At 48.6% G+C, this 21,023-nt stretch overlaps 1 protein-coding gene across 3 annotated transcripts; it reads left to right on the top strand.

Moving 5' to 3' along the window:
- Window positions 1-972: 972 nt before the first annotated feature.
- Window positions 973-7,370, top strand: LOC138792224 (oocyte zinc finger protein XlCOF8.4-like). Of its 3 annotated transcripts, none has more exons than XM_069969384.1 (7): window positions 973-1,117; window positions 1,557-1,690; window positions 1,806-1,967; window positions 2,053-2,176; window positions 2,289-2,407; window positions 2,895-2,949; window positions 5,463-7,370. In XM_069969384.1, the coding sequence occupies exons 1-7, from the start codon at window positions 1,063-1,065 to the stop codon at window positions 6,047-6,049; spliced, it is 1,236 nt and encodes a 411-aa protein (XP_069825485.1). In that variant the 5' UTR covers window positions 973-1,062; the 3' UTR covers window positions 6,050-7,370. The 3 variants fall into 3 exon arrangements, with proteins under 3 accessions (XP_069825485.1, XP_069825484.1, XP_069825486.1); XM_069969383.1 differs by lacking the exon at window positions 973-1,117 and adding an exon at window positions 1,160-1,251; XM_069969385.1 differs by lacking the exon at window positions 973-1,117 and adding an exon at window positions 1,266-1,464.
- Window positions 7,371-21,023: the final 13,653 nt, after the last annotated feature.

Here is a 21,023-nt window from a genome sequence, read left to right as displayed (position 1 = left end):
ACTATGTATTAGCAGCTATATACGGTATATACTATGCATTAGCAGTATACGGTATATACTATGTATTAGCAGCAGTATACGGTATATACTATGTATTAGCAGCTGTATACGGTATATACTATGTATTAGCAGCTGTATACGGTATATACTATGCATTAGCAGCTGTATACGGTATATACTATGTATTAGCAGCAGTATACGGTATATACTATGTATTAGCAGCTATATACGGTATATACTATGTATTAGCAGCAGTATACGGTATATACTATGTATTAGCAGCAGTATACGGTATATACTATGTATTAGCAGCAGTATACGGTATATACTATGTATTAGCAGCAGTATACGGTATATACTATGCATTAGCAGCAGTATACGGTATATACTATGTATTAGCAGCAGTATACGGTATATACTATGTATTAGCAGCAGTATACGGTATATACTGTGTATTAGCAGCAGTATACGGTATATACTATGTATGAGCAGCTGTATACGGTATATACTATGTATGAGCAGCTGTATACGGTATATACTATGTATTAGCAGCTGTATACGCTATATACATGGCAGGTCTGGGGACCTTCAGGAGTTTCCTGGCTGCCATAGAAACCAGCTGACACCCGGGGATTGTGTTGCCGGCCGCCCTGAGATCTGGGCTAGGATGTCAGTGTATGGCAGCCATAGCAGGAGACCCCTGAGCCCGATCCTGGGAGCTCTCAGTCTATCAGGGAGCTCAGAGTCTCTGTTGCCCATAGCAACCAATCACCGCTCCCATAGCAACCAATCACCGCTCAGCTTTCATTCTACCAGCGAAATGTGAGACGTGAAAGCTGAGCTGTGATTGGTTGCTACAGGACGCAGCTATAACGCTCTGTGCTCCAGTCAGTGATTGGCAGGGACCCCTCCTCACTTACCTCTACACCATGTGCCGGACTTCTGACATCACGTGACATCGTAAAGTCATGTGACTGATGGCATGGGCGGGGCCACCCTATTCTAGGCCACGAGCAGCAGCGTGCTCCAGAGCTCCGCCCACATTGCGGAGTCACATGACCTATGACGTCACGGGTCCTTACGCTGCACTGTGTTTGTTGTGAATTAGTCAGTGGAGGTGAGTGATGCATGCTGGGTGATGTAGTCCTCCGCCTCTAGCAGCAGCAGCCATGTGAGGGGGTTGTATGCAGAGAGATTGCCCCGAGCTGACAGCAGGGGGCGGCACCAGGCTTTATATGGGACACGTGATGTGTGGGTGATGAAGACATAGAGAACAGCGCCCCCTGTCCTCAGGCTGTGTGTGGTATTACAGCTGGTCTCCAGTCACATCATCTGAGCTGTAATACCGCACACGGCCTGAGGTCAGGGGGGCGCTGACAGTGTGTACAGGGGTGTATGATGGGTGTTATAGGCCGCGAGGAGATGGAGGGAGGTGTCTGATGGGCGACTGCTCAGACCATCAAGGTCTATGGGGCCTCCACCTGTCTCTGCTCAAATGTTATTTTGCTGATTTGCGGCCAGGATTCTGCTCAGTCCTTGTTCTCTTGTCTCCTCAGGTCCAGGACGGTGTCAGGTAAAGGCGATGGTCCCCCACATCAGTGACCCCCCAAGGCTGGAGAAGGCGGGAGACATGATGGCGGCCAGGATATTAGAGCTCACCCTAGAGATAATCCACCTGATCACCGGAGAGGTGAGCCATGCGTCACATCCCCTCCCTCTTATCCCTATAGATAATACAGGGAGATGACTGGAGAGGGGAAGGATTGTTAGACTCTCTGTAGTGATCAGTGTCTCACCATACACAGGATTACACAGTAGTGAAGAAGTGGTGTGGTGAGTGTGTGGCGCCCCCTGTGTCAGGAGGCTGGAGCAGCAGCCCCATCACAGATCCTCCACCTCCATCACTGATCCATGAGCAGAAGATCCTAGAACTGACCACCAGGATGACTGAGCTCCTGACTGGAGAGGTGAGCAATGCTGCTGGGAATGCTGGGACATAGAACACCAAGGTGGGAGGTGTCTGGAGGATGACGCCATCATTGTGTGTGTCAGGTTCCTATAAGGTGTCAGGACGTCACCGTCTATTTCTCCATGGAGGAGTGGGAGTATGTAGAAGGACACAAGGATGTGTACAAGGAGGCCATGATGGAGGATCAGCCGCCCCTCACATCACCGGGTAAGAGGAGACATCCTGATTCTAGAGGAGACCAGGGGGGAGGGGCACCGAGACCCCCATCATCCCTCATCACATATACACAATGTACTCAGTCCCTGTGTCTTCCCTACAGATGGATCCAGGAGGAGAAATCCAGCAGAGAGATGTCCCCGTCCTCTGTATTCCCAGGATTGTCCAGAGGATCAGCACAACGGCCCCCCGGATCAGCACAACGGCCCCCCGGATCAGCAGGTAGATGAGATGTCTGTAACTCCTCTATAGATGACGGGACAGAGCTGTATACTAGTGGGATGGAGCTATATACTGATGGGACAGAGCTGTATACTAGTATGATGGAGCTGTATACTAGTGTGATGGAGCTGTATACTAGTGGGATGGAGCTGTATACTAGTATGATGGAGCTGTATACTAGTATGATGGAGCTGTATACTAGTGTGATGGAGCTGTATACTAGTGTGATGGAGCTGTATACTAGTGTGATGGAGCTGTATACAGTATACTCTCTATGGGGTCTTGGTGGCTGTGGATACAAATGGTTTCTGGTCTATAGAGGATTATGGTCCCTTCTGTCCCTGTGTCCGTCCTCTGTACTGGGGGCGGTGGGGGGGGGGGAGGGGGCGGCGGCGGTGGGGGGTGATGGGGGTCGCAGGCTGTTAGGGGTTGTCAGGATATACAATATACAGGGGGGTCTCATATATTCCATGTGTTGTTCTTGCAGGACAGTGATGCTGGAGAGACAAGTGGACTTGATCTGGTATTGCAGTCAGAGAATGGTGAGAACCACTGAAGTGGTGTATTCTTTCCAGTCTTCCAGTACTTATCAGCTGCTGTATGTTCTATGTGCTGCAGGAAGTGGTGTATTCTCCAGGGGCGTAACTAGAAATGGCTGGGCCCCATAGCAAACTTTTGATTGGGGCCCCCGCCCCCTCAATCGACCACTACGCCATCAACACACTCAGCTCTACACAGGCTCTATACACCATATAAATTACAGTGCAGTTATATTAAGTGACTCACAGGGGACGTCTTCTCTGATGGGAGTTGTTTCCTTTTCCTTTTCCCCTCATTTTTTTCTTCCTGGGCCGTTAGAACTTCTCCGAGCCACGAATCCACAGGATCTGCCAGACAGACATATTAGGCTCCTCACTCTGGCACCATCCTCATCTCTATACAAACTGCACATCTGTATTGGCCCCTTTACCCCCTTGTTTAGTGGATAGCCCTGACACTATGTGACCCCCTTATAGTATATGCCCCTCTGTGTATTCCCCCTTACCGATGCCATCCTTGTTGGCCCCTTATAAATTACCTCCCATGTTGTCCATCCCCCTTATAAATGGTCCCCCATGTTGTCCCCCTATAGATGCCCTCTCATTTGGTCCCCTTATAAATGCCCCCTAATGGTGTCTCCCTATAGATGGCCCCCTGTATTATCCCCCTATATATACCTCCCTGTATAATCCACCATAGATTGGCCCCCCTGTATATCCCCCATAGATGGCCCCCTGTATTATCCCCCATAGATGGCCCCCTGTATTATCCCCCATAGATGGCCCCCTGTATTATCCCCCATAGATGGCCCCCTGTATTATCCCCCATAGATGGCCCCCTGTATTATCCTCCATAGATGCCCCCCCTGTATTATCCCCCATAGATGGCCCCCTGTATTATCCTCCATAGATGCCCCCCCTGTATTATCCCCCATAGATGGCCCCCTGTATTATCCCCCATAGATGGCCCCCTGTATTATCCCCCTGCACATCTGTATTGTCCCCTTTACACCCTCATTTAGTGGGTAGCCCTGACTCTATGTGACCCCCTAATAATATATGCCCCCCTCTGTGTATTCCCTCTCCCCCTATGTTGCCCCCCCTAATAGATGGCCCCCTCTCCCCCACCGTCCCTTATAGATGGCCTCCCCCCTCCTTATAGATGGCCTCCTCTCCCCCCCTCCTTATAGATGGCCCCCTCTCCCCCCCTCCTTATAAATGGCCCCCTCTCTCCTCAGCCTCCCTTATGGATGGCCCCATCTCCCCCCATGTTGCCCTCCTTATAGATGGCCCCCTCTCCCCCACCGTCCCTTATGGATGGCCCCATCTCCCCCCACCGTCCCTTATGGATGGCCCCATCTCCCCCCACCCTCCCTTATAGATGGCCTCCTCTCCCCCCACCCTCCCTTATAGATGGTCCCCTTCCCCCTCCCTTATAGATGGCCCCTCTTCCCCCCCCCTCATAGATGGCCCCCTCTTTCCCCCCACCCTCATAGATGGCCCCCTCTTTCCCCCCACCCTCATAGATGGCCCCCTCTTTCCCCCCACCCTCATAGATGGCCCCCTCTTTCCCCCCACCCTCATAGATGCCCCCCTCCTTCCCCCCACCCTCATAGATGCCCCCCTCCTTCCCCCCACCCTCATAGATGCCCCCCTCCTTCCCCCCACCCTCATAGATGCCCCCCTCCTTCCCCCCACCCGTACAGGCTGATAAAAAACAAAACTTAACTCACCTGACATCGCGCTCCCACGCTGATCCTCACTCCTCCTGGTCTGTCCCCGGCTGCTGCGCGGCTGCCGGGGGTGTCACGTCTTATCCCCGGCAGCGCGCGCATCCCAGAGCTCCCTGCGCGCCGGAACCGGAAGTCAGGGCCCAAGGCGCGCAGGGAGCTCTGGGATGCGCGCGCTGCCGGGGGAAGACGGAGCCAGACTCTTGTGACCGCAAGCAAAACAATGCTTGTGGTCAGAAGAGTGATTGATCGGGAGGGCCCCACGGGCCCCCCCTTCGTGGCCACTGCCTGGACCCCAAACAGCTGTAGCACCCGGGAGGCCTGCTCGGCCGCCGGGTGCTACAGGCTATGTGAGCTCCGGGGGCCCGCGCCACGGGCCCCCGATACGGCGGGGCCCCGTAGCGGCCGCTACGGCTGCTACGGCGGTAGTTCCGCCACTGATTCTCTCCAGTCTGACACAGTGCTCTCTGCTGCCACCTCTGTCCATGTCAGGTACTGTCCAGAGCAGGAGATGTTTTCTATGGGGATTTGCTGCTGCTCTGGACAGTTCCTGACATGGACAGAGGTGGCAGCAGAGAGCACTGTGTCAGACTGGAGAGAATACACCACTTCCTGCAGGACATACAGCAGCTGATAAGTACTGGAAGACTGGAGATTTTTAAACAGAAGTAAATTACAAATCTATATAACTTTCTGAAACCAGTTGATTGGAAAATAAAAGTGCCGGAGTGCCCCTTTAAAAATGAATTATTTTGTTTGTAATTGAATTTGTCTCTTTTTTTCCAGGTGAAGAAGAGGTTGTGATCGGCCCCAGCGGACGTCTCCTGCTCTCCTCCTATTATGAAGAGGAAGACAATCAATCATTTATATGTTCTACATGTGGGAAATGTTTTACTCACAAATCAAACTTCATGGGACACCTGAAGGTCCACGCGGAGGAGCGTCCGTTCTGCTGTCCGGAGTGCGGGAAGCTCTTCATGTATAAAGGTCACTATGAGAAGCACCAGAGAATCCACACGGGGGAGAGGCCATTCTCATGTGTGGAGTGCGGAAAATGCTATTTCCATAAATATTCACTTGAAAAACATCAGATAATTCACACCGGGCAGAAGCCGTTTCCCTGCACAGAATGTGAGAAATGTTTTACACGTAAATCTGTTCTTGTTGAACACCTGAGAACTCACACAGGGGAGAAGCCGTTCTCATGTCCAGAATGTGGGAAGTGTTTTGCCCAGAAATCACATCTTCGGCAGCATCACAGAGCTCACACAGGGGATAAGCCGTTCTCATGTTCAGAATGTGGGAAATGTTTCAGCCAGAAATCACATTTAGTTAAACACCAGAGAAGTCACATAGGGAAGAAGCCATTTTAATGTTGTGAATGTGGAGCCTCGGTGCTGTATCAGGATGCCGTCTGATCCGTGACTAATGCCCGGTTAGAATACATGAAATGGCTGTTTTATTCTGTGGTCTAAAATAAGAGTTCTCAGTTATCAATACCTTTCTATGTGTTATTAGTATGGTGCCCCCCCTGCTGGTGTGATGTGTGGAGGACACACTGCCCCCTTCTGGTGTGATGATGTGGTGGACACAGTGCCCCCTGCTGGTGTGATGATGTGGGGGACACAGTGCCCTCTGCTGGTGTGATGATGTGGTGGACACGGTGCCCTCTGCTGGTGTGATGATGTGGGGGACACAGTGCCTTCTGCTGGTGTGATGATGTGGGGGACACAGTGCCCCCTGCTGGTGTGATGATGTGGGGGACACAGTGCCCTCTGCTGGTGTGATGATGTGGGGGACACAGTGCCCCCTGCTGGTGTGATGATGTGGGGGACACAGTGCCCTCTGCTGGTGTGATGTTGTGGGGGACACAGTGCCCTCTGCTGGTGTGATGTTGTGGGGGACACAGTGCCCTCTGCTGGTGTGATGATGTGGAGGACACACTGCCCCCTGCTGGTGTGATGATGTGGGGGACACAGTGCCCTCTGCTGGTGTGATGATGTGGGGGACACACTGCCCTCTGCTGGTGTGATGATGTGAGGGACACGCTGGCCCCTGCTGGTGTGATGTGTGGAGGGTACACTGCCACCTGCTGGTGTGATGATGTGGGGAGGACACATTGCCCTCTGCTGGTGTGATAATGTAGGGAGGACACACTGCCCCCTGCTGGTATGATGTGGAGAAATGAGTGTTTAATAGCAAATGTGGTGCCAAAGGCTGCTCTCAGCACTCCTGGTGTCTACGATGTCCTGGCAACAGTCTATGTAGCAGTCATCTCTCTGGTCTTCAGTGTGTTCTCACCCCGAAACGTGTGTGTCTGAGGTCACAGTCGGACTGTCAGTGGAGAAGCGAGAGCCTCTATACACATAAAAAAGACTCCGGAGCGCTGAATACCGGATAGCGCGAAGTTTGGGGAATCCATGTAGAGCACGTGGTGGTATTCATTTTTTTTTTTTTTTTTTTTGTATTTTCTGTTTGAACTTTGATGTAAATTATATGAAAGCTTTCTACTAAAGGTTTTTGCAAGGTTTTTCAGCGTCTGGAATTATTGCTTTTGAGCACACACTACCTCCTGCTGGTGTGATGATGTGGGGAGAATACACTGCCCCCTGCTGGTGTGATGATGTGGTGAGGACACACTGCCCCCTGCTGGTGTGATGATGTGGAGGATACACAGCCCTGCTGGTGTGATGATTTGTGAGGGTACACTGCCTTCTGCTGGTGTGATGATGTGTGGAAGGTACACTGTCCCCTGCTGGTGTGATGATGTGTGAAGGGTACAGTGCCCCCTGCTGGTGTGATGTGTGGAGGGTACACTGCCCCCTGCTGGTGTGATGATGTGTGGTGGGTACACTGTCCTCTGCTGGTGTGATGATGTGTGGAGGGTACAGTGCCCCCTGCTGTAGTGATGATGTGTGGAGGGTACACTGTCCCCTGCTGTAGTGATGATGTGTGAAGGGTACAGTGCCCTCTGCTGGTGTGATGATGTGTGGAAGGTACAGTGCCCCCTGCTGGCGTATTGATGTGTGGAGAGTTCACTGCCCCCTGCTGGTGTGACGACGTGTGGAGGGTACACTGTCCCCTGCTGGTGTGATGATGTGGAGGATACACAGCCTTGCTGGTGTGATAATGTGTGAGGGTACACTGCCCTGTGATGATGTGTGGAGGGTACACTGCCTTCTGCTGGTGTGATGATGTGTGGAGGGTACACTGTCCCCTGCTAGTGTGATGATGTGTGAAGGGTACAGTGCCCCCTGCTGTAGTGATGTGTGGAAGGTATACTGTCCCCTGCTGGTGTGATGATGTGTGAGGGTACACTGCCCCCTGCTGGTGTGATGATTTGTGAAGGGTACAGTGCCCCCTGCTGGTCTGATGATGTGTGGAGGGTACATAGTCCCCTGCTGGTGTGATGATTTGTGAAGGGTACAGTGCCCCCTGCTGGTCTGATGATGTGTGGAGGGTACATAGTCCCCTGCTGGTGTGATGATTTGTGAAGGGTACAGTGCCCCCTGCTGGTCTGATGATGTGTGGAGGGTACACTGTCCCCTGCTGGTGTGATGATTTGTGAAGGGTACAGTTCCCTCTGCTGGTGTGATGATGTGTGGAGGGTACACTGCCTTCTGCTGGTGTGATGATGTGTGGAGAGTACACTGCCCTCTGCTGGTGTGATGATGTATGGAGGGTACACTGCCCTCTGCTGGCGTGATGATGTATGAAGGGTACACTGTCCCTTGCTGGTCTGATGATGTGTGAAGGGTACAGTGCCCCCTGCTGGTGTGATGATGAGGGGAGAACACACTGCCCCCTGCTGGTGTGATGATATGTGGAGGACACACTGCCCCCTGCTGATGTGATGATGGGGAGTATACACTGCCCCCTGTTATTGTGATGATGTGTGGAGGGTACACTGTCCCCTGCTGCTGCTGCTGTTGTGATGATGTGTAAGGGGTACAGTGCCCCCTGCTGGTGTGATGATGTGTGGAGGACACACTGTCCCCTGCTGCTGCTGCTGTTGTGATGATGTGTGAAGGGTACAGTGCCCCCTGCTGGTGTGATGATGTGTGGAGGACTTACTGCCCCCTGCTGGTGTGATGATGTGTGGAGGACAAACTGCCCCCTGCTGATGTGATGATGGGCAGTATACACTGCCCCCTGTTAATGTGATGATGTGTGGAGGGTACACTGTCCCCTGCTGTTGTGATGATGTGTGAAGGGTACAGTGCCCCCTGCTGGTGTGATGATGTGTGGAGGACTTACTGCCCCCTGCTCCTGTATCCCCCATCTACAACTGTATCTTATCCTATATCCTCCATCTACAACTGTATCTCATCCATTATCTGGCTTGAGGTGCCCAGCCGTATCTCAGCTGTTCTCTCCAGTACCCTCCTATCCCCGTAACACAGGTGTATTGTTTCTGTAGACTCTTCTTTTGTTGCTTTCTTTTATGTATTTTGGCTGTTTAGTTTGAGCATTATATGTGATTTATAGTAGTGGAGGGGCGATCCGTCCTCCTTGCTGGGCCTCAGTGATGTTATGACGCCGATCCTGGCTCAGCAATTGTTTGCTATGGGCTCCAGCTGCCCATAGTAATTGAGTGCTGATTGTATAGATCAATTCAATGCTTATATACTGCATTAATCTCTATGAGCCATCAGTGCATATATACTACAATAATCTCAGCAATCAGTGCATATATACTACATTAACCTCTATGAGCAATCAGTGCATATATACTGCATTAATCTCTATGAGTAATCAGTGCATATATACTGCATTAATCTCTATGAGCCATCAGTGCATATATATACTGCATTAATCTCTATGAGCCATCAGTGCATATATACTGCATTAATCTCTATGAGCCATCAGTGCATATATACTACATTAATCTCCGCAATCAGTGCATATATGCTGCATTAATCTCTATGAGCAATACGTGGCACTGTTATAAGGTATGAAATACGCTAAATTTACCCATTACACCTGTGTAGAGATGTCAGAATGCAAAAAAGGGGGACAGGGTCACTTTAAGGATTGTCTCCCTTTACTGGTGTATATTGGTATTGCACTGGCTTCTGTTATGTTAGGGATTAGTTCCCTCTAGTGGCGTATATTGGTATTGCACTGGCTTCTGTTATGTTAGGGATTAGTTCCCTCTAGTGGCGTATATTGGTATTGCACTGGCTTCTGTTATGTTAGGGATTAGTTCCCTCTAGTGGTGTATATTGGTATTGCACTGGCTTCTGTTATGTTAGGGATTGTCTCCCTCTAGTGGTTTATATTGGTATTGCACTAGCTTCTGTTATGTTAGGGATTAGCTCCCTCTGGTGGCGTATATTGGTATTGCACTAGCTTCTGTTATGTTAGGGATTAGTTCCCTCTAGTGGCGTATATTGGTATTGCACTAGCTTCTGTTATGTTAGGGATTGTCTCCCTCTAGTGGCGTATATTGGTATTGCACTAGCTTCTGTTATGTAAGGGATTAGTTCCCTATAGTGCAGGAGTAGGCAACCTCGGTTCTCCAGCTGTTGCAAAACTACAACTGTAGTGATGGCGCTCAGCCAATCAGTGAGCTGTCCTGCTGCACCCACTTATCAGCTGGGCATCGTCACTGACCTTGGAGCTGGAGAGTGGGCAGGTAATGTTTGAGCTTCTTTAACCCCTTAAAGCGTAACTGTCATTTCAGGGTAATTTTTCTGAAAACATTAAATATCAACAGTACAAGCGATTTTAAGAAACTCTGTAATAGGTTTTATGTAGTAAAAGAGTTTCCTTCTGTAGTGAAAAAGCAATCTCCCAGCCTCCCCCTCACATCAAATGAAGCAGGATTTCTGTCTCCATTATGTGGCTATGGAGAGGGGAGGGGCTGTTAGGAGTGAGTGAGCACGGAGCAGCCCTGCACAGCACAACACCCTGCAATCTTCTCTCAGTAAGTCCATAGATAAGCACTGACCTTTCTGACACCTGAATTTAGCGGTTTAGGTGCCCAGAGAGTCTACAAACAGCTGACCTTCATGTCACCTCTTCCTGCTCCCTCATCTCCCTCAGCCCCTCCCCCCTTCATAGGATTACAATGGAGAGAGCGGAGCCCGTCTTCACTGGCTTCTCTGTAATGAAGACGTGTTTGCCTGATAATGCACAGATAAGAAGTCAGGGGGGGAGGCTGGGAGATTGCTTCTTGAGTACAGAAGGAGGCTTTTTTGGCTGATAAAACCTATTACAGAGTTTCTTAAAATCGCTTATACTACTGATTTCTGCAATAAAAAAAAAAAAGATGACAGTTACACTTTAAGGTCAAAGCCAATTTTCGTTTTAGCACTTTTGCTTTTTCCACTTTAAGTTTAAAAGTCCATAGCGCTTGCATGTTTTCACCTACAGACGTATATGAGCGCTTATTTTTTGCGAAACCAATTGTACTTTGCAATGACCGGCATTATTTTTCCATAACATATGCTGCGAAACCGGGAAAAAATCATTGGCGCTGTCAAATTGAAAGAAAAAAGGAATTTGTTTTGATTTCGGGGAGTTTTGCATTTACGCCATTCGCCTGTCTTGTTATGTTCCTCAAGTCGTTACGATTACTATGATATATAACATGTATAACTTATATTGTATCTGATGGCCTGTAAAAAATTCAAACCATTGTTAACAAATATATGTTCCTTACAATCCCTCCATTCCCCGGCTTATAGCGCTTTTATCCTTTGGTCTATGGGGATTTTTTGCGCCATGATGTGTTTTTTCTATCGGTACCTTGATTGCGCATATACGACTTTTTGATCGCTTTTTATTACATTTTTTCTGGATTTGATGCGACCAAAAATGCGCAATTTTGCACTTAGGATGTTTTTAGCTGATGCAGTTTACCGTGCGAGATCAGGAATGTGATTAATAATAGTTCGGGCGATTACGTGTGCGGCGATAGCAAATATGTTTATTTATTTATTTATAAAATGGGAAAAGGGGGGTGATTTGGACTTTTATTAGGGATGGGGATTTTTTATTAATAAAAAAACATTTTTACTTTTATTTTTACTGTAACTAGAAGCCCCCCTGGGGGACTTGTATATACACAGCAAAGATCGATGAGATCGGTCATAGATTGCAATCTATTGCCGAGCCGGGATCAGCGTCATTCCGACGCTGAGGCCCGGCACGGGCAGAAGAACGGATCTCCCCCCGCGATCGCATCGCGGGGGCAGATCCGTCCCACTAGACACCAGGGACGTGAGGTCTGAAGCCTCTAAGTGCAGCTGTCAGGTTTGACAGCTGCACTTAGAGGCTTAATTAGCCGGCGCGGCAACGTGACCCGCGCCGGCTAATAGAGGCGCTCCCCGGCTGGACATGTCAGCCAGGATCAGCGCCGTTCAGAGCAGGGTCCCGGCTCTGAACACCCCCCCGGCACCATGACGTATCAGATAAGTCATGGGTCGCTAAGGGGTTAAAGGGGTTATTCAGCGCTACAAAAACATTGCCACTTTCTTCCAGAGACAGCCCCACTCTTGTCTCCAGCTTGGGCGGGGTTTTGCTGCTAAAGCCCCTATTCCACCAACAGATCTGACGACAGATTATCTGCCAAAGATTTAAAGCCAAACCCAGGAACAGACTATAATGAGAGAACAATTCATAAAGGAAAGACTGGATTTCTTCTCTTTTCAAATCCACTCCTGGGTTTGGCTTCAAATCTTTGGCAGATAATCTGTCGTCAGATCTGTTGGTGGAATAATTCTATTGAAGTGAATGGAGCTTAATTGCAAATCGCACCTGAACTGGAGACAAGAGCGGTGCTGTCTCTGAAGGAAAGTGGTCGTGTTTTTGTAGCACTGGATAACCCCTTTAAAGGTCCGGCAGAAAATAAGATGATAAGGCAGAGAGGCTGCATTGTTGCAGCAGATTGAAAATCCACAGTGATTATACAGATCCATAGGGCATAACTGTACCACATATCACTGAAATCCGCCGCCCATGTGGTACGTGTGAATGCAGCCTTAATTGTGTTTACTTGTCTCACAGTCTGTAATTCTGTGACCATGGAGATTTCTTAGGCATTGCTTGATTATGTAAAGCTATCTGTCTTTCTTCCTCTAATGACTGTCTGGAGGGGCATCCTTGTAGTACTCTGCTTTTCTTCTTCTCGGTTTGTTTGTGCTGTTTGCATTCCGCCTGGATTACTTGGTGATGCCTGCTTGTCCTTTTCTGAGGATGGATATGCAGCAGCTAAATGTTATATACAAGCAGGGCGGCCTTAGGGTGGCAGGTGCTCTGTGCCAAACCATCTTCTGCCCCCCCCAACTATTTATATGCTGACATACAGGGCAGAGCTGCTGCTGTCCCTGCGGTTGCGCTGTTTCTACAACAAAGTAGCCGTTTTTTTCCAATCTTAGACAACCCTATTAACCCCTTGCCACATAAGGACGTACCGGCACGTCCAAATCTGCAGCCCGTTCCCGCAGATGGACATGCCGGTACGTCCTCTGGATGACAGGGGCACAGGAGCTGCGCTCCTGTCATCCCCGGCGGGGCCCGGCTGTCAGTGACAGCCGGGCAACTGCCGAGATCCGAGCCGTGCCCGGATCTCGGCAGTTAACCCTTTAGTGGCCGCCGCCGCTGAATTTTATCTCGGTGGAGGGAGATGAAATAAGTCAAATCAGACCCCAGATCAGCCCCCCCCTAGTAGGCAGTCACTAACCCCCCTCCCCCGGCGGCCATCAGATCCAAGATGGCCGCCGCCATCGCTGTGAACAGACTATGTCTGTTCACAGTGATGGAAATGTAAAAATAAATCAAAGTCCCATGCTCTCCGCCACCGGAGGTAGCAGAGAGCATGGGGCAGTGATCGGGGACCCCCCTGTGGGGTCCCGGTACAAGCGATCAGCGGTATATACTATATACCGCTGATCGCTTGTGCCATGTGCTAATCAGCACTTTTTATCCCCTGCCACCATAAATGATTGGTGACAGGGGATAAAAAGTGATAGTGTCCCCCCACCGCCCCAGTCACCCCCCTAACCCCTTATACTCACCTGATCCTGGAGCTCCTTCCTCCTCAGCATCCAGGCTGCTTCTGAAGTGCGCATGCGCTCCAGAACCAGCCAACTCTGAAAATTTAAAGTGACAGAGACCAATTTGGTCTCTCACTAAACTATGAATACTGTGATAGAAAATATCACAGTAATCATTGTAATACAGTGAAAAGGAATGTGAAAAGTGACAAACATACAAAAAAATAAAACACACTTTTTATTATAGTAATAATTGCAGTTTTCTCCCAAATTACCCCTAACCCCCCCAGATTACCTGTAACCACTGCCCCAGGTTGTCCGTAATCACGCCAGATTGCGCGTAACCCCCCAGATTACACGTAACCACTGCACGTTGCCCGTAACCACCGCACGTTGCCACCTATAAGCACTTCAGTTTATCCGTAACAATCCGAGATTGTCAGTAACCACACCAGGCTGCGCATAACCACCCCAGGTTGCCCATAATCATGACAGATTACATGTAGCCCCCCCAGATCGCACGCAACCACCGCAGGTTGCCTCTGACCACCGCAGGTTGCCTCTGACCACCGCAGGTTGCCTCTGACCACCGCAGGTTGCCTCTGACCACCGCAGGTTGCCTTTGACCACCGCAGGCTGCCTCTGACCACCGCACGTTGCCTCTGACCACCGCAGGTTGCCTCTGACCACCGCAGGTTGCCTCTGACCACCGCACGTTGCCTCTGACCACCGCAGGTTGTCTCTGACCAACGCAGGTTGCCTCTGACCAACGCACGTTGCCTTTAACCACCCCAAATTGCCAATGACCCCCTCCAGATTGCCCGTAACCACGCCAGATAAAAGGTACCCACCTGGGGGCATGGCCTGCTACTGAAGAGACCAGACGTGTTCTCCTTGAGCTCCGGCTTCTTCAGCGACATTCTAGCAGTATTCCAGCGTACATCCTGTACAAATCTCGCTCTGGGACATCTGAAATCTTTGCTAATCCTCTCAAGATGAGAACGACATCCAAGCGAGCTTCGGCAGCAGCACGGAGAAGGATTCAATCTTCCACCCCCGCAGCCGCTAGATCACAAGATGGCGCCGGCTCCTTCTCCGATCTTCTATGGAGCGCTGTTTTCGCAGAGGCTGGGGAGACGTTGCAGGCCTCCCCGGTACCTGACTCAGCTGTGCAACGCCAGGAGACACTTGACTCAACTGTACAGCGCCAGGAGACCCTGACAGGTCATCAGCTACCGTCCCGAGCAGCCAAAAGGAGGAACCGGAGGGGTAAGAACATGAGCCCACACTCCTGCCCACAATGCCCAGTAGATGTGGGAACCCAGCAGCTCCATCTTTCTCCCGCTGCAGCTCCCTCCCCGGTCCCCTCTCTCTCCTTTCCTGGGGTAGACCTGTGCACGTGCTCAGACTCTGATTTGTGTCTTCCACTACTTTTTGCTGCTGAACCGCTTCCATCTGACTCTCTTGCTCCTGAGACATCTCAACTTGCAAAATCTTCCTCTATGACACCCGATGTCCCGGCTGCTCTGGCTAGTAGTAGATCAGATGAACTTTCTCCCACTGCACCTGTCTTTCTCAGTAGAGCCTGTATACCTCCACTGAATAACGACACTGAATAACGATACTGGATGTTCTCAACATTCTCCTCAAAGCTGTATACATCCTTCAGCTCGACTGCCGTATTCAAATCATTCTGTGCAGACTCATGAGGCTGGGTTCACACTACGTATATTTCAGTCAGTATTGTGGTCCTCATATTGCAACCAAAACCAGGAGTGGATTAAAAACACAGAAAGGCTCTGTCCACACAATGTTGAAATTGAGTGGATGGCCGCCATATAACAGTAAATAACTGCCATTATTTCAATATAACGGCCGTTGTTTTAAAATAACAGCAAATATTTGCCATTAAATGGCGGCCATCCACTCAATTTCAACATTGTGTGAACAGAGCCTTTCTGTGTTTTTAATCCACTTCTGGTTTTGGTTGCAATATGAGGACCACAATACTGACTGAAATATACGTAGTGTGAACCCAGCCTCAAACTGATGTACGTTCCTCAGTCTCTCCACTAATAGCTGAGTTAAAGAAGGACTCCAACAGCCTTTTTGATTCTCTCCTGACTCACACCACTCAGCTGTCTGCCCTCTTTGTCAAAGATATGATGGTAACTCTTAGAGACTCATTGCTTACTGGAATTGATTACATACTCTCATCCTTCTCTACATCGGTGAGAGCGGTGGAGGATAGGATTCTCTTAGCGGAGTCAAAAGTGAGTGAGGTGATAGAAGCTCATAACCTCTTATCCGACTCCTACAGGAAATGGGAAGACGAATCTACCATTTTAAAAGACAGGATTATGGCTCTTGAGGATCACATTCGGCGCAATAATTTAAAATTTCGAAACGTGCCAGAATCTATCACCCCTTCCGAACTGCCTGCATACATACAGAAACTTCTTGCAAAGGCCCTACCCAATTATCCAACTCACGAATTGACAATTGACTGGGTGCGGAGGATTCCTAGGCCCTCGCATCTCCATCATACGATACCCAGAGATGTTGTGGCCCGGATCCACTTTATGCACACTAAAGCAGCATTTCAGGCAGCAACGAGGAGAAGTGAACGGATATCGAACGAACACCAGGACATTGAAGTATTTTCTGATTTGTCTCCGGAGACGCTGAAGAAACGTAAATCATTTGCCTGCCTAACTAGATGTCTCAGAGACAAATGTATACCATACAAATGGCTTACCTCTGCCCACTTGTTGATCTCTTATCAAAATATCAAGCACCACATTGCTAACCCAGAGGAGGGACAACGACTATTGAACTCTTGGCTCGCCGTTTGAGTTCTTGAACACCTGGAGTATTACTCAAGTCTCTGATATAGGCTGGACTTGGTACCCCGTATTTAGCGTGCCTGCTCATGTAACAAAGTTGCACGCTTATTTTGAACTATTACCAGCTTAATGCTTCAGCTTAATCTTAATGTTTGTTGGCTGCTCACACGGCCGATGTTTGTCTTGTGTTGTCTTGTTTAATGTGTTGGTTACTTTGTTTTCTCCTCGTTTCTGTTTAAATGCATCCTGCCCCTATACTCATGTTGCGCCGCAAGCATTCACTCCAGACGCTGCTACAAAGAGTTTCGTACATATCCAGGATTATGCATAGAAGCATCTCCTTCTTAGATTGCTGTTAAGCGTATTTATTTTTGCAGAGCTTTTCTTTACTTACTACTCTAATATTTGCACGCCAAATGTGTGGCGACCTACACGATCTATATGCTCCCACTACTTTTTTTTTTACATATCTCCCTGAGGCTGGCGCTTCTCAGTTACGCTGTTCATAAGGCTGCTATGCTCTCCTACGAGGAGTTTACACCGCATATTTAATGTTTGTCTAATGTATGTTAATGCCACCAGCAATGTTTCATGCACATTTTTCTTGCATTTTAGTGATAAACATTGTACTTTTATTAGACTATGTACCAACATTGTACCCTGCTTTCTCTTTACCTGCTTATCTTTGTTGAAAAATTTTCTTGAAAAACTCTTCCAATAAAAAATTATTGAAACAGAAAAGGTACCCACCTCAGATTACCTATAAGCACTTCAGTTTATCCGTAACCACCCCAGGTTGCCCGTGACCACCCCATGTTGACCGTATCCACCCCAGATTACCCGTAACCACCCCTGGTTGCTCGTAACCACCTCCAGATTACCCGAAACCACCCCAGACTGTCCGTAACCACCCCACGTTACCTGTAATCTCATTTTTTTAATTACTTTCCTTTAATACCTGTGGGGTCAAAATGGTCACCACACCCCAAGATGAATTCTTTGAGAGGTGCACTTTCCAAAATGGGGTGACTTATGGGAAGATTTTACTCCGCTGGCACTACAGGGGGCTCTGCAAACGCACCTGGCGCTCAGAAACTTCTTCAGCAAAATCTGCACTGAAAATGCTAATTGGCGCTCCTTCCCTTCTGAGCCCGGCTGTGTGCCCATACAGTGGTTTATGCCCACATATGGGGTATCGTTCTACTCAGGAGAACCTGCGTTACAGATTTTGGGGTGAACTTTCTCTTGTTCCTCATGAAATTGAGAAATTTCAAACTAAAGGAACATATTATTGGAAAAATTCGCATTTTTCATTTTTACTGTCTACTTTTAAATACTTTCCTTTAATACCTGTGGGGTCAAAATGGTCACCACACCCCAAGATGAATTCTTTGAGGGGTGCACTTTCCAAATTGGGGTGACTTATGGGGGGTTTCTCTCTGCTGACACTATAGGGGCACTACAAATGCACCTGGCGCTCAGAAACATCTTCAGCAAAATCTGCATTGGAAAAGCTAATTGGCGCTCCTTCCCTTCTGAGCCCGGCTGTGTGCCCATACAGTGGTTTATACCCACATATGGAGTACCATTGTACTCAGAAGAACCTGCGTTACAAATTTTGGGGTGCTTTTTCTCTCATGTTCCTTTTGAAAATGAGAAACTTTAATCTAAATGTATATATTATTGGCAATAATTTTTTTACTGCCTAATGGTGAATACTTTCCTCCAGCCCCTGTAGGGTTAAAATGCTCATTATACCCCAAGATTAATTCTTTAAGGTGTCTAGTTTCCAGAATGGGGTCACTTATGGGGGTTTCCAGTATACAAACCTCCTAAATCAACTTAAAAAAAAAAAAAAAAAAAGAACTGGTCCCTAAAAAAATCAGTTTTGGAAACTTTCACGAAAATGTGATAATTTGCTGATACATTTCTAAGCCCCGTAACACCCTAAAAAAGTAAAATATGTTTACGAAATGAAGCCAGAATAAAGAGGACATATCGGTAATATGACTTAGGCTACGTTCACACAGAGCAAAAGGAGCGGATTACGCAAGGAAATATTTCCGCCTGAAATCAACTGACGCTGAATTCCGAGCAGAATATAAGCAGAATGCAAGCAGAATCCCTGCGTATTCTGCTAGGAAAGTGTTCAGCTCGTAATCAGCTCTTGACAAATTCAGCGCGGAATACTCGAGGAATCCGCGCTGAATCCGCATGCATTCAGCGCTGAAATTCAGCGAGTATTTGGTGAGTAAACTAGACTATACCAGAACATATACTAGAATCCTCCTCCCCCCCCTTTTCCCCATTTCCGCGCTGATTCAGCGAGTAATTTCCGCTTGTATTACGCTTGTATTCCGCGCTGAATCCGCGCTGAATCTGCGCTGAAACAGAAAATCAGAGCCCCATTGATTTGTATAGGCTTCCGCTAGCGGAAGAATGAACATGTTCATTCTTCTGGCGGAAAGCGGATTAGTTCAGTGCGGAAATTCCACTGTGTGAACTGCAGAGCAGAATTTCCATTCAACACAATGGAAATTAGCCCTGCACCTATTTTAACGGCTGAAATTTCAGCGCTGATTCAGCGCAGAAATTCAGCTGCTTTTGCTCAGTGGGAACGAGCCCTTAGTAACTAATTTATGTGAAATGACAAATACTAATTTTTTTAATTTTTCATGATATTTTGATGTTTTTCACAAAAAACACACAAAGTAGTGACCAAATTTTGCCACTAATATAAAGTGCCATATGTGACGAAAAAACTGTCTCAGAATCGCTAGCATACGTTACAGCATCACTGAGCTATAAGAGCATAAAGTGACACAGGTCAGATTTTGAAAAAGGAGCCTGGTCATTAAAGCCCAAATAGGCTTGGTCCCTAAGGGGTTAAAGGAGTTATCCAGGATTCATCCCAGTCCTCAGGTTGTGTGTGGTATTACAGCCCAGTTCTATTGATGTAAATAGAGACAAACTGTAATACCACATACAAGAAAATAAAGTATAAAACATTAACATAAGACAATGCTCAACACTAGACTCCCAGGGGCGTCTTCTCTGCATGAATTACAGGTGATGTTTTTGCCGGCACTTTTTCTTCTGGTTTAGTCCATCATGCAGACTTCTCCTGGTGACACCTCAGCTCCACAGAATCTGCAGCACCATCCTCATCTCTATACAAATCCTCATCTGTATCGCTTCACACAGTAACAGAGACCCCTCTGTGCCCCCATATAAGCAGTGTGCCCAATACATGCCCCCAAATAGTAGTCAGGCCCCCTCTGTGCCCCCATATAAGCAGTGTGCCCAATACATGCCCCCAAATAGTAGTAAGGCCCCCTCTGTGCCCCCATATAAGCAGTGTGCCCAATACATGCCCCCAAGTAGTAGTAAGGCAGCTCTGTACCCCAATATCACCAGAATGTCGTACTCAAAGCTAGATAGATCATAGAGAGGGATTTGGCAGTATCAGAAACAGAGAGAAGGGCAGGGAGAAGGTGGAAATGAGGGAAATTGGGGGAGAGATGTAAAATGGGGGTTAGCAATTAAAAACAATAGGAGAGAGATAAGAGAGGGGCGGTATAAATAATAAGAGGCAATGGGTGGCAGAGAGCTGTAGAGAGGAGAGAGTGGATGGGGGGAGCTGTAGAAATAACATAAACCCTTCTGTACATCCAGCTTCCTTTTACACATGAAGATGAGTGCAAATCCCTGTGCCTGGTAATAAAGACTCCACATCCCCCCAATCTGCAGGTAGGTAGGTAGTTGCCCCCTCTCCTCCTATGTAGGTGGTTGTAGGTAGTTAGTTGCCCCCCCTCCTCTTAGCATGTAGGTAGGTAGTTGCCCCCTCTCCTCCTATGTAGGTGGTTGTAGGTAGGTAGTTGCCCCCCCTCCTCTTAGCATGTAAGTAGGTACTTGCCCCCTCCCCTCTCCCCATGTAGGTAGTTAGTTACCTCCCTCCCCTCCCCTCTCATTATGTAGATAAGTGTGGGTAGGTAGTTGCCCCCTCCCCTCTCCCCATGTAGGTAGTTAGTTGCCTCCCTCCCCTCTCCTTGTGTAGGTAAGTGTGGGAAGGTAGTTGCCCCCTCCCCTCTCCCTATTTAGGTAGTTGTAGGTAGGTACTTGCCCCGCTCTCCTCTCATTATGTAGGTAAGTGTGGGTAGGTAGTTGCCCCCTCTCCCCATGTAGGTAGTTGTACATAGGTAGTTGCCCCCCTCTTCTCTCACCATGTAGACACACACTCACTCACCTGGCTCCAGGTCGCACGTCTCCTCTCTTTAGCTTGGCTGGTGGCGCTCCAGTGACGTCACTCGGCCGTCAGAAAGAGCGGTCTCTTGTGACCACAGGCAAAACACGGCCTGCAGCCACAAGATATACTGATAGGGAGGGAGCCAGTCAGGGGGCGCCGCGTCATGTAGGGCTCATTATGAGACTCACAGTTAAAGGGCCAGAGCAGGTCTTGGGGTGCCAGGCACGGGCCCTCTGTGGTGGCTAAGTGAACA

This window comes from Dendropsophus ebraccatus, chromosome 5 (assembly GCF_027789765.1).
Source record: "Dendropsophus ebraccatus isolate aDenEbr1 chromosome 5, aDenEbr1.pat, whole genome shotgun sequence".
Classification (NCBI taxonomy): domain Eukaryota; kingdom Metazoa; phylum Chordata; class Amphibia; order Anura; family Hylidae; genus Dendropsophus; species Dendropsophus ebraccatus.
Note: the sequence above shows the minus strand (reverse complement) of the source record. Positions and strands in the feature narration are given on the sequence as shown.

Coding starts and splice junctions, on each gene's coding strand:
- LOC138792224 (XM_069969383.1), top strand. CDS start 1,185: ATGCAGAGAGATTGCCCCGAGCTGACAGCAGGGGGCGGCACCAGGCTT. Junction 1,252..1,556: donor TTATATGGGACACGTGATGT/GTGGGTGATGAA, acceptor TTGTCTCCTCAG/GTCCAGGACGGTGTCAGGTA. Junction 2,408..2,894: donor ACGGCCCCCCGGATCAGCAG/GTAGATGAGATG, acceptor TTGTTCTTGCAG/GACAGTGATGCTGGAGAGAC.